Here is a 13640-nt window from a genome sequence, read left to right as displayed (position 1 = left end):
CATCCACCTCAGCGCTTAGTACAGAGCCTGGCACATAGCGCTTACAAATGCCATCATTATTATTATTATTATTCTTGTTATTATCATTATTGTCTCTGCTTCAGTTTCCTCATCTGTGAAAGGGGGATTAAATCCTGCTACCTTCTGCGAACCCCATGTGGGACAGGGATGTGTCCGACATGATTATCCTGCATCTACCCCGGGGCTTAGAACAACCGCGCTTGGCACGTAATAAGCGCTTCACGAATATCATCCTTATTATTATCAAGCCTAGACTTGTAACAGTCTGGAAGTCAGTGAGAGATTAAATGACTCCTCTATCCTTCGGTGCCACCGCACGCACGGGATCGGGAAAAGATTCCAAGGTCAGAAAACTGTGAGGGAGGAGGGGCCAGAAAGAGGGCCAGTGGAATCGATTTCCCCATTCCCGTCGGGAACATCCTCATGGAAACAAAGCCCGACACAAAGATGCAACACGACGCTCGATTCTTTACGGAGAGATGCAGATCTCAAAGATAGTCCCTTTTTTAAAAAAAAAAAACGAGAAAAGGAGCAGCAGCTCCAACAAAACGAGATCTCCCAGTAGGAGCTACCGCTTCTCAGTCCTCTGCATTTAGCTTACTTGGGGAGATGTGAGAAATCAGAAAAGTGGGAAGAGAGATACAGGTGGCCTAATCGTATCCAGAGGCGTTTCAAAATGTCTGTGTGGCTGGCCAGTACGTGGACTTGCTAGATTATCAACTTGTACTTCCCAAGCGCTTAGTACAGTGCTCTGCACACAGTAAGCGCTCAATAAATACAACTGAATGAATGAATTCGCCCGCTGGATCACTTACACAAATTACTCTAACCGCACTGGGACTGACCATTCTCAGAAGGCCATGGTGAAAGGGGAATGGTTTAACTAAGCCTCACTCTGAATTTTGAAATGACAAATACTAAGCACAGACGGTCAACTGTTTTGATGCACAGTTCCCCCATAACACCGGGATTGCATAACTGTACCGCTTGTAAATCATCAATCTCAGAAGCAGAGAGAGGGATGCACAGTCCTTAGAGAAGCAGCGTGGTTCAGAGGAAAGAGCCTGGGCTTGGGAGACAGAGGTCATGGGTTTGAATCTTGGCTCTGCTGTGTGACCTTGGGCCAGTCACTTAACTTCTCTGAGCCTGTTACCTCATCTGTAAAGTGGGGATGAAGATTGTGAGCTCCACGTGGGACAACCTGATCACCTTGTATCCCACCCCAGTGCTTAGAACAGTGCTTGGTACATAGTAAGCGCTTAACAAATGCCATCACCGTCATTATTATAACACTTCTTCACCCCCTCCCAAATTTGGGTTTGGGGTTAGGGAAAAGGTAGAAAGTGAATTCTGAGGGGTGAACCTTACACCAGGGGACAAAATAGTCTGTTGTTCTTCATTCTCCTTGTTTCTCCCTTATTCATTCCCCAGGAAGGTAATCCAAACAAAAAGGCTATAAAAACAGTCCATAAATTTGAAATTCTTCTGCATGAGGATGGGTCCCAACAGGAGGCAAAAGATAACGAACTTAATCTGAGAACACAGAATCTCCCCCTCTAGACTGTAAACTCGTTTCGGATGGCGGTAGTGTTTACCAACTCCGTCATACTACTCTCCCAAGCGTTCAGTCCAGTTCTCTCTGCACACGGCAGGCACTCAATAAATACGACTGATTGACAACACAGCAACCCTGGTTTTCGCTGCCAGGTAAATACCATCTCTGTAAAAACAATTACATCTTCAAAAACCGGTCCGGTATCAAGAACGACCACCTGTTTCAATACCTGAACCAGCCAGATGCCATCCTTTGTGTCTTCCACAAGCTCATAGAAGTGCATTTCGCCACTGAAGTTGGTACTTGAAACAGACTCGGATGCTTCTTCTTCCTTGAGGGCAGAATAAAGCTCACCTTCCATTAAGTCTCCTGAAAAAGGACGTCACGGGGGGGAAGAGGAGGGAGAGAAAAGTGTCTATAAACAGCTGTCAAAAAGATCAGTGTGGTTTAAAAACACTGAACTATTTCTTATAGCAATTTCTCAGAAGGCCTCTCCATCCCCCCATCTTACCTCCTTCCCTTCCCCACAGCTCCTGTATATATGTATATATGGTTGTACATATTTATTACTCTATTTATTTATTTATTTATTTATTTATTTTACTTGTACATTTCTATCCTATTTATTTTATTTTGTTGGTATGTTTGGTTCTGTTCTCTGTCTCCCCCTTTTAGACTGTGAGCCCACTGTTGGGTAGGGACTGTCTCTATGTGTTGCCAATTTGTACTTCCCAAGCGCTTAGTACAGTGCTCTGCACATAGTAAGCGCTCAATAAATACGATTGATTGATTGATTTCTCCGAATCATTTTTTTGCCTTTTTGCACAACTCGGCACTTTGGCGGGAAAAAATAAAAAGAGAAGCAAAAACATTAAAATCCCAGTGTTAACTATCATTTCCACTTTAAGCGCTCTTTCCAAAACTTATTCTGCCACGGCTTCATTTTACCCACAGAAGAAAAACCACGGATCCCGGGAGAATTTCGAGCGCTTTGCACCGATTTATATAATAATAATAATAATAATAATGGCATTTATTAAGCGCTTACTATGTGCAAAGCACTGTTCTAAGCGCTGGGGAGGCTACAAGATTATCAGGTTGTCCCTCATGGGGCTCACAGTCTCAATCCCCATTTTACAGATGAGGTAACTGAGGCCCAGAGAAGTGAAGTGACTTGCCCAAAGTCACACAGCTGACAATTGGCGGAGCCAGGATTTGAACCCATGACCTCTGACTCCAAAGCCTGGGCTCTTTCCTACTGAGCCACGCTGCTTCTCTATATGGCATGATCTGGCCCAGGTTGTCTCAGGTCATTTCATAAGTGGGCAAATAGAACTTTTTTCCTTTAGAAATGAAGAAACTTTGCTTACCCTAAAAATTAGACACCTCTGTCTCCCAGTTCAGAATGGCATCTTACCACATCTATTTCCGTAGGCCGAAAAATAGAAAATATTTAGGCTTTTGCACCTGCAGGTGAATTTTTTACAAAAACTGAAGAGCTATATTTTGATTTGGACACCTTTACTTTCATTAGTCATGAAATTTAGTACGATGGCTGCAAAGCCACACACATCTAGTGTTTCGGCATATATTTTAAAGTCTGCAGTCGACGGTTCGTTTTCTGTAGCGCTGAGACTTTATCTACAAGGAAATAAGTGGAGTACGTTTACACAGCCGAGACTGAATAAGTAAAAGATACACACTGGGGTTTTAATGTTTTTGCTTCTCTTTTTATTTTTTCCCACCAAAGTGCCGAGTTGTGCAAAAAGGCAAAAAAATTATTTGGAGAAATTGCTATAAGAAATAGTTCAGTGTTTCTAAACCACACTGATCTTTCTACACATTTCTACACACAGGAATGAGTGTTTGCTATGTGGGGTCTCTATTTTCTTTACTAGATTTAAAAGTTGTTATAAACCGGACAGCAAGTCCTCCGACTCATAGTTGATGGGGAAAATGGCATTTTATTTCACATGATTTCCTGCCACCTGAGTTTTACTGCACCCCAACGTTTAAGAAACATACACGTTTCTGAGTTAAATATTTTTGTTTACCACATCACACTGCTAAAAAGAGAAACATTTGCCTTGTAAATTCACAGCTGACGGTTGAAACGCACAGGCGAGCAGCGGCCGTTTCAACTGTTTCCAACAGTAACTTCACCTCCCTTGCACAGATTAATCCGTTTTCCGGGATAAATATCTCAAAGCAAGCTGCTTGATAAAAGTAACATTTCATTCATGCACCTTTGGCCCACACATGCGGGAGATTAATCCAAATGGGCGTCGTTATGACGAGTAAATGTAAACATTAAACGTAGAAACATGATTTAAAAACCACCTGCCATTAGGCGAGGTTTTCGGGCTGCAGCTGGAACAAACCCATTTCACGTTCATCTGTGTTTGGTTTCACTTTCTGATATTCAATCATCTAATAAGCTAATGCTGCAGTGCCTGGGTGGCAAACAATGCAGAAAAAGAGATGAACCGTGATCAGCACATTTATTTTTTTTTTTAAAAAAAGGAAAGGCGGAGATTCTCCATCAGAGCAAATCGTGCCACCCTAAAACTTCACGATTCCACCGTTCCCCGTGCGATTTATAACAAATGATCAGTAAAGCGAAAATCACTTTTCTCTAATAAAACTACGGTTTTATCAGCCTGAATATATCTCGGTTGCTGCCAGTGATGTTTGACGCCTTCACGGTACTCGATTCATTGCACGTCAGAGTCAACAAGGGAAATAATAATAATAATAATAATAAAGGCTGTGAGCCCACTGTTGGGTAGGGACTGTCTCTATATGTTGCCAATTTGTACTTCCCAAGCGCTTAGTACAGTGCTCTGCACACTGTAAGCGCTCAATAAATACGAATGATGATGATGATGATGATTTATTAAGCGCTTACTGTGTGCAAAGCACTATTCGAAGCGTCTGAGCACATACTGTTCTGCCCTGTAAAATACCCCATTTATGAACTTTAGCATTTCATCTGTGTGACCTTGGGCAAGTCACTTCACTTCTCTGAGCCTCAGTTACCTCATCTGTAAATGGGGATTGACTGTGAGCCCCACGTGGGATAAACTGATCATGTTGTATCCCCCCAGCGCTTAGAACAGTGCTTTGCACACAGTAAGCGCTTAACAAATGCCATTATTATTATTATTATCTCCCAATGTTTCCTCCTTTTAAAAAGCTGTGTGACTCTGGGCACGTCACAACTAATCCGGGCCTCAGTCCCCTCATCTGTGAAATGGGGATGAAGGCTGTGAGCCCCACGTGGGACAACCCGATGACCCGGGATCCCCCCAACGCTTACAGCAGCGCTTGGCACATAGTAAGCGCTTAACATATGCCATCATCATTATTATTATTATCTCCCAACGTTTCCTCCTTTTAAAAAGCTGTGTGACTCTGGGCAAGTCACAACTTCTCCAGGCCTCAGTCCCCTCATCTGTGAAATGGGGATGAAGGCTGTGGGCCCCACGTGGGACAACCCGATGACCTGGGATCCCCCCAACGCTTACGGCAGCGCTTGGCACATAGTAAGCGCTTAACAAATGCCATCATCATTATTATTATTATCATCTCCCAACGTTTCCTCCTTTTAAAAAGCCACGGGACTCTGGGCAAGTCACAACTTCTCCGGGCCTCAGTCCCCTCATCTGTGAAATGGGGATGAAGGCTGCGAGCCCCACGTGGGACAACCCGATGACCCGGGATCCTCCCCAGCGCTTAGCACATGGTAAGCGCTCAACAAACGCCACCATCATTCAAAAGTGGAAGCTGCATTCGCTTCAGGCCTACTTTTCCATCGAATGGATGGCCTCGACGTATTTTAAGGGGCTCGTTACGGTGGAGATGAGCTTGAAAATCATTTAAGTTGCAAATCTACCCAATGTGGAGGGGGTCCTTGGATGATTATCATCTGCCAGTGGATCTAGGCAGGGAATACTACTGCTGCCACCGGTTTAAACGCTCTTTCTTCGTGCCGCGGGCAGGTTATTTCCTTACCAGACTTTTCCACCAGCTCTCTGACATCCTTCTTCTCCGGCAGGCCGGAATATCCCAAGCCGCGGCATTCCAAGATGGTCTTCAGCTTCTTGAAGCTGAGCGCCAGCGGATCGACCAGCTGGGTGGCGAAGATGCCCGTCTCGTACCAGACGATGGCCTCGAAGAACCTGGCCAGGACGAACAGGACGAGGAAATAGAGGAGCAGGAAAAACAGCTTCAGCCACATCTTCCTCGGAGGGATGAAAGAAAGAGGCGACTACGGGAGAGCCCCGGCGGAGGGGGCGGGGGGGGGGACTCGGGGAGTCCAAACAGGTGCCCGGATCCTGCCCCTCGCATCCTTCGGGTCATCCCTGGACCGGCTCCATCCCGCTGGGCCTCCGGGGCAGGTAGGCTGTGTCTCTGTGTGTGTCTGTGTGTGTGTGTGTCTGTGTCTGCGTGTGTGTGTCTGTGTCTGCCAGCTGCTGGGGGTAAACAGAGGCAGAGGTGAGGGCCTGGCTGTTGTGGAGGGTCTCCGGCTGGCACGAGTGGATTGGGGGGTCGGGGGGAGGACCGGGGAGAGCCCCTCTGTCGGGGGGGAGGAGGAGGAAGTGTGTGTGTTTGTGTGTGTTTGTGTAGGGGGAGGAGACAGGGCCTGGTTCCCAGGGTGGGGGCTGGAGGGCCCCGGGGGATCTAGGGTTTGGGGGTGGAGGGGAAAATAAGGGGATGGCAAGGAGGGGTTTGGGGGGGAGGGCCTGGCACAAGTGGATTGGGGGGCCCGGGGGGAGGACCGGGGAGAGCCCCTTTGTCAGGGGAGGAGGAGGAGGAGGAGGAGGAGGAGGGGGAGGAGGAGGAGGAAGTGTGTGTGTTTGTGTAGGGGGAGGAGACGGGGCCTGGTTCCCAGGGTGGGGGCTGGAGGGCCCCGGGGGATCTAGGGCTTGGGGGTGGAGGGGAAAATCAGGGGGTGGCAACGAGGGGTTTGGGGGGGAGGGCCTGGCTCTTGTGGAGGGTCTCCGGCTGGCACAAGTGGATTGGGGGGCCCGGGGGGAGGACCGGGGGGAGCCCCTCTGTCAGGGGAGGGGGAGAAGGAGGGGGAGGGGGAGGAAGTGTGTGTGTTTGTGTGTGTTTGTGTAGGGGGAGGAAACGGGGCCTGGTTCCCAGGGTTGGGGCTGAGAGGGCCCGGGGGGATCTAGGGAAGAGGGATCAGCCAGGGGAGGGGCTTGGGGGGCGGAGGGGGGGGGAATAAGGGGGCGGCAAGGAGGGGTTTGGGGGGGCGGGGGGAAATCGGGGGGCGGCAGGGAAGGGATTGGGGGGGGTTGGCAGGGAGGCCCCTAGGCCTAGGCCGGGACGGGCAGGGCAGCACGGAGGAGGTGAGGGACGGGCTGTGTGTGTGTGTCTGTGTGTGTGTGTGTGTGTGTGTGTGTGTGTGTGTCGCCGAGGAATGAAGGCGGCGGGCGGGCGGGCGGGCGGGCGGTCGGGGGCCCTTGGGGGCCGCTCAGTACAGAGGTCCCGGGCGGCTCCCGGCTCCGTGACTGTGTCCGTGCGCCCGGGATCGGGATCGGCCTCCTCCTTCTCCTCCTCCTCCTCGTCGTCGTCCTCCTCCTCCTCCGGGAGGGAGGGAGGGAGGGAGGGAGGGCGGCCCTCGGCGCGTGCCCGCGGCTCGTGCCCGCGCCCGCGGCCCCGGCGGCCGCACGACCACGACCACGACGACGACGACGACGACGACGACGACTGCCGGGAGGGCGGGCGGGCGGCCGGGGGAGGGCGGGGGGGCCGCCGCCAGGGGGCGCGCGACCAACAAACAGGGGGCCCCGCGGCCGGCAGGGGGCGCGGCCGGCAGGGGGAGGCGCGGCCGGCAGGGGGAGGCGCGACCAACAGGGGGCGCTGCCGGCAGGGGGAGTGGCCGGCAGGGGGCGCGGCCGGCAGGGGGCGCGGCCGGGAGGGCTTTAATAGGTTTGGTTTTGTTGTCTGTCTCCCCCTTCTAGACTGTGAGCCCGCTGTGGGGTAGGGACCCGTCTCTGTAGGTGTTGCCGACTTGGACTTCCCAAGCGCTTAGTCCAGTGCTCTGTACACAGTAGGCGCTCAATAAAGACGGTTGAGTGAATGAATGGATGAATGAATGAATGAATGAATGGGAGGGGGCGCGACCGGCAGGGGGCGCGGCCGGGAGGAGGACCGATGGCGGAGGGGCGGGATCAGGGGAGGGCGGGCACGGCCAGGAGGGGGCGCCGGCGGGAGGAGCGTGGTCGGAGAGGGCGGGGCCGGCAGGCACGGGTGGGGCCGGCAGGGGGCGCGACGGGCAGGGGTGGGGCCTCCTCCAGGAGGACTTCCCAGGCTGAGCCCCTTCCTTCCTCTCCCCCTCGTCCCCCTCTCCATCCCCCCATCTTACCTCCTTCCCTTCCCCACAGCACCTGCATATATGTATATACGCTTGTACATATTTATTACTCTACTTATTTTACTTGTACATCTCTATTCTATTTATTTTATTTTGTTAGTATGTTTGGTTTTGTTCTCCGTCTCCCCCTTTTAGACTGTGAGCCCACTGTTGGGTAGGGACTGTCTCCATGTGTTGCCAATTTGTACTTCCCAAGCGCTTAGTCCAGTGCTCTGCACACAGTAAGCGCTCAATAAATACAATTGATGATGATGATGATGGCCGGCAGGGGGCGCGACGGGCAGGGGGCGTGGCCGGCAGGGGGCAGGGGGCGTGGCCGGCAGGGGGCGACGGGCAGGGGGCGTGGCCGGCAGGGGGCGCGACGGGCAGGGGGAGTGGCCGACAGGGGGCGCGACAGGCAGGGGGCGCGGCCGGCCGGGGGCGCGGCCTGGAGGGGGAGTGGCCGGCAGGGGGCGCGGCCTGGAGGGGGAGTGGCCGGCAGGGGGCGCGGCCCGGAGGGGGCGCGGCCTGGAGGGGGAGTGGCCGGCAGGGGGCGTGGCCGGCAGGGGGCGCGACCAACAGGGGGCGTGGCCGGCAGGGGGCGTGGCCGGCAGGGGGAGTGGCCGGCAGGGGCGCGGCCGGCAGGGGGAGTGGCCGGCAGGGGCGCGGCCGGGAGGGGGCGTGGCCGGCAGGGGGAGTAGCTGGCAGGGGGCGCGGCCTGGAGGGGGAGTGGCCGGCAGGGGGCGCTGCCTGGAGGGGGCGCGGCCTGGAGGGGGAGTGGCCGGCAGGGGGCGTGGCCGGTAGGGGGCGCGGCCGGGAGGGGGAGTGGCCGGCAGGGGGCGCGGCCGGCAGGGGGCGTAGCAATCCCTGCGGCCGCCCCCCCCCCCCACCCCCCATGGCCTTAACTTCTCCGGGCCTCAGTCCCCTCATCTGTAAAATGGGGATGAAGACCGTGAGCCCCCCCGTGGGACAACCTGATCGCCTTGTAACCTCCCCAGCGCTTAGAACAGCGCTTGGCACATAGCAGGTGCTTAATAAATGCCAAAATTATTATCTTTTAGTAGGATGATGAATGGATGCTAAGTCCTCTAAATTTAATTAGATTGTTAAGTCCCCCCCAACCCCCAGCTCTTCACCACCACCAAGGACAGGGGCAGTTATTTTGTCCACCTCGGAGGGTCTTTGGTGGACAATCGGTCAAGGTTAATCGAATAATTTCACACTGGATATTGGCAGGCAAGAAGTGGGACCGCAGGCAGTGGATGGGGTGCAAATTAGCCCCCAAATTTGTCCCCAAATGCATTCATCCAGTCGAATTTATTGGAGCCCTGAACTAGGCCCTTGTCCCCCTCTCCATCCCCCCCATCTTACCTCCTTCCCTTCCCCACAGCACCTGTATATATGTTTGTACATATTTATTACTCTATTTATTTATTTTACTTGTACATAGCTATTCTATTTATTTTATTTTGTTAGGATGTTTGGTTTTGTTCTCCGTCTCCCCCTTTTAGACTGTGAGCCCACTGTTGGGTAGGGACTGTCTCTAGATGTTGCCAATTTGTACTTCCCAAGCGCTTAGTACAGTGCTCTGCACATAGTAAGCGCTCAATAAATACGATTGATGATGATGATGAATAAACAGACACACTGCCGGCCCACGACAGTCTGGAGGACGAGTTGCCTCACCAGAAAAATATTTCCAGAAGGTGACTTTTAAAATGAACCTAAAACAAGAGCTTCATCATCATCCTCATCATCATCAATCGTATTTATTGAGCGCTTACTGTGTGCAGAGCACTGGACTAAGCGCTTGGGAAGTACAAATTGGCAACACATAGAGACAGTCCCTGCCCAGCAGTGGGCTCACAGTCTAAAAGGGGGAGACGGAGAACAAAACCAAACATACTAACAAAATAAAATAAATAGAATAGATATGGACAAGTAAAATGAATAAATAAATAAATGCCGGGTCTGTTTTACAAACCGCTGCCTGGGTCGCTGAAAAATAAAACTTTTTCGCCTAAAAGGAAGTACGTGCGGTGTGGGAGAAGAAGGTTAAATTGCTGCAGTCTCCGGGTGGCACGTAGGGTAATTAACGGTCTTTCTAGACTCTCTGTTTCATAAATTAGCGTTTTTCTCTCTTCCCTTCGCCCTCCCCCAGCTGGCTGTCAATAATTTACAAGTATAAAGGAGTTTGGGGCAAAGGTAACATTTCCCCACTGAATCCCCCCCTTTTTTTTGTTTGTTTTTGGTCATTGTTAAACACTTACCATGTGCCAGGCACCGATGGGGTAGATACAAGCTAATCAGGTTGGACACAGTCCACGTCTCACGTGGGGTTCACAGTCTTCATCCCCATTTTACAGGTGAGGTGACTGAGGCCCAGAGAAGTGAAGTGACCTGCCCAAGATGACACAGTGGACAAGTGGTGGAGATGGGATTGGAAGAAGAGAAGAAAAGCCTTCCAGTTTCTGTCCTCCGTGGTCTGTGCTTCTCCAAGTAATAATAATCATTCGGGTATTTGTTAATAACAAGAATGATTATAATAATAATAATAATAATAATGACATTTGTTAAGCGCTTTCTAAGCGCTGGGGAAATACAAGGTGATCAGGTTGTCCCACGTGGGGCTCACAGTCTTCACCCCCATTTGACAGATGAGGGAACTGAGGCCCAGAGAGGTGAAGTGACCTGCCCAAGATGACACAGCGGACAAGTGGTGGAGCTGGGATTGGAAGAGAAGAAGAGAAGAAAAGCCTTCCAGTTTCTGTCCTCCGCGGTCTGTGCTTCTCCGAGTAATAATAATCATTTGGGTATTTGTTAATAACAAGAATGATTATAATAATAATAATGATGGCATTTGTTAAGCACTTACTATGTGCAAAGCACTTTTCTAAGCGCTGGGGAAATACAAGGTGATCAGGTTGTCCCATGTGGGGCTCACAGTCTTAATCCCCATTTTACAGGTGAGGTGACTGAGGCCCAGAGAAGTGAAGTGACCTGCCCAAGGTCACACTGCAGACATGTGGCGGAGCCGGGATTCAAACCCATGACCTCTGACTCCAAAGCCCGGGCTCTTTCCACTGAGCCACGCTGCTTATTATGACAGTATTTATTTGTTAAGTGCTTTCTTTGCACCAAGCACTGTTCGAAGCAGTGGAGCAGATACAAGGCAGTCGGGTTGGCAACAGTTCCTGTCCCACAAGGGGATCACAGGCTCAGTATCCCCATTTTACAGATGAGTTCACTGAGGCACAGAGAAGTAAAGTGACTTGTCCTGGGTCACTCAGCAGACCAAGTGGCAGAGCCAGAATTAGTACACGGTAGCAGTGGCGTGGCTCAGTGGAAAAGAGCCCAGCCTTTGGAGTCAGAGGTCATGGGTTCAAATCCTAGCTCCGCCACTTGTCAGCTGGGTGACTTCGGGCGAGTCACTTCACATCTCTGGACCTCAGTTCCCTCATCTGTAAAATGGGGGATGAAGACCGTGAGCCCCCCGTGGGACAACCTGATCGCCTTGTAACCTCCCCAGAGCTTTCTTTATTTTATTTGTACGTATTTATTCTATTTATTTTATTTTGTTAATCTGTTTTGTTTTGTTATCTGTCTCCCCCTTCTAGACTGTGAGCCCGCTGTTGGGTAGGGACCGTCTCTATATGTTGCCAACTTGGACTTCCCAAGCGCTTAGTACAGTGCTCTGCACACAGTCAGCGCTCAATAAATATGACTGAATGAATGAATGCTTTGCACATAGTAAGCGTTTAATAAATGCCATCAATCAATCAATCAATCAATCGTATTTATTGAGCGCTTACTGTGTGCAGAGCACTGTACTAAGCGCTGGGGAAGTACAAATTATTATTCTGGTTCCCAGGTCCGTGCTCTACCCACTAAGTCACGATTGTGTCTACCAACTTTGTTGTATTGTACTTTCCCTTAGCACAGTGCTCTGCCCAGGGTAGGCTCTCAATACATAGCATTTTTGGATTACTTACTATGTGCCAAGGGCTGTGGAAGTGTATAGGACACCATCCCTGTCTCCCATGGGAACGGGTTTATTAGGACAAATGAAACATCACCACCCATAAAAGCCCGAGTTGCCACCTCTGTACTTCGTTGGCAGGACCAACTGTTTTAGAGAAGGGGAAAAAAGGTTAAATAACCTTTTTATTTAACCCGAGAAGGTTAAATAACAATTGCGCCGGAGTCGTTATCATGTGTTCTGTGACAGAGATCCTTCTGAGACTGAGAAAGGACCCAATGACCCCCTCCCCAAAATATCCTCTGTGGAGCAAAGTCTGTTCCGGGTCTAAGCTCATCACTTAATAATAATAATAATGGCATTTATTAAGCGCTGACTATGTGCAAAGCACCATTCTAAGCGCTGGGGAGGTTACAAGCCTGTCCCATGTGGGGCTCACAGTCTTCATCCCCATTTTCCAGACGAGGGAACTGAGGCCCAGAGAAGTGAGGGGACTTCATCATCATCATCATCATCAATCGTATTTATTGAGCGCTTACTATGTGCAGAGCACTGTACTAAGCGCTTGGGAAGTACAAATTGGCAACATATCATCATCATCAATCGTATTTATTGAGCGCTTACTATGTGCAGAGCACTGTACTAAGCGCTTGGGAAGTACAAATTGGCAACATCTAGAGACGGTCCCTACCCAACAGCGGGCTCACAGTCTAGAAGGGGGGAGACGGAGAACAAAACCAAACACACTAACAAAATAGAATAGATATGTACAAGTAAAATAAATAAATAAATAAATAAATAAATAAATAAATAGAGTAATAATGGGACTTGCCCAAAGTCACCCAGCTGGCAAGTGGCGGAGCCGGGATTCAAACCCATGACCTCCGACTCCAAAGCCCGGGCCACACAAAAAGGTGTCCACTCTTTCCAATGCACTTTTGTTTCGTTTTTTTTGTTCCGTCTCGGGTTTTTTGCAGTATCTGTTAAGCGCTTACGGTGTGCCGGGCCCTGAAGTAGATTCAAGCTCATCAGGTTGGACACTGTCCACGTGCCATGTGGGGCTCACAGCCTTCCTCCCCATTTGACAGATGATATATACCTGTATATATGTATATATGTTTGTACATATTTATTACTCTATTTATTTATTTACTTATTTACTTATTTATTTTACTTGTACATGACACGCAAATTCGTGAAGCGTTCCATATTTTTTCTTCCTCCCTTCAAGGCCCTACTGAGAGCTCACCTCCTCCAGGAGGCCTTCCCAGACTGAGCCCCTTCCTTCCTCTCCCCCTCGTCCCCCTCTCCATCCCCCCCCATCTTACCTCCTTCCCTTCCCCACAGCACCTGTATATATGGATATATGGTTGTACATATTTATTACTCTATTTATTTATTTATTTTACTTGTACATGTCTATTCTATTTATTTTATTTTGTTAGTCTGTTTGGTTTTGTTCTCTGTCTCCCCCTTTTAGACTGTGAGCCCACTGTTGGGTAGGGACTGTCTCTATATGTTGCCAACTTGGACTTAGTACAGTGCTCTGCGCACAGTAAGCGCTCAATAAATATGATTGATGATGATGATATCTATTCTATTTATTTTATTTTGTTAGTATGTTTGGTTTTGTTCTCCGTCTCCCCCTTTTAGACTGTGAGCCCACTGTTGGGTAGGGACTGTCTCTAGATGTTGCCAATTTGTACTTCCCAAGCGCT

At 50.2% G+C, this 13640-nt stretch overlaps 1 protein-coding gene across 1 annotated transcript in view; it reads right to left on the bottom strand.

Moving 5' to 3' along the window:
- LOC119932999 (charged multivesicular body protein 3) overlaps positions 1-6195 on the bottom strand; it is a 64212-nt gene extending 58017 nt beyond the window's left edge. The window contains exons 1-2 of the mRNA XM_038752150.1: positions 5591-6195; positions 1806-1945 (exon numbers count right to left, since the gene is read on the bottom strand). Of these exons, the coding sequence (XP_038608078.1) occupies positions 1806-1945; positions 5591-5816 (366 nt within the window). The 5' untranslated portion in view covers positions 5817-6195. The remainder of the gene's footprint in view (positions 1-1805; positions 1946-5590) is intronic.
- Positions 6196-13640: the final 7445 nt, after the last annotated feature.

This window comes from Tachyglossus aculeatus, chromosome 10 (assembly GCF_015852505.1).
Source record: "Tachyglossus aculeatus isolate mTacAcu1 chromosome 10, mTacAcu1.pri, whole genome shotgun sequence".
In the NCBI taxonomy this organism is placed as follows: domain Eukaryota; kingdom Metazoa; phylum Chordata; class Mammalia; order Monotremata; family Tachyglossidae; genus Tachyglossus; species Tachyglossus aculeatus.
Note: the sequence above shows the minus strand (reverse complement) of the source record. Positions and strands in the feature narration are given on the sequence as shown.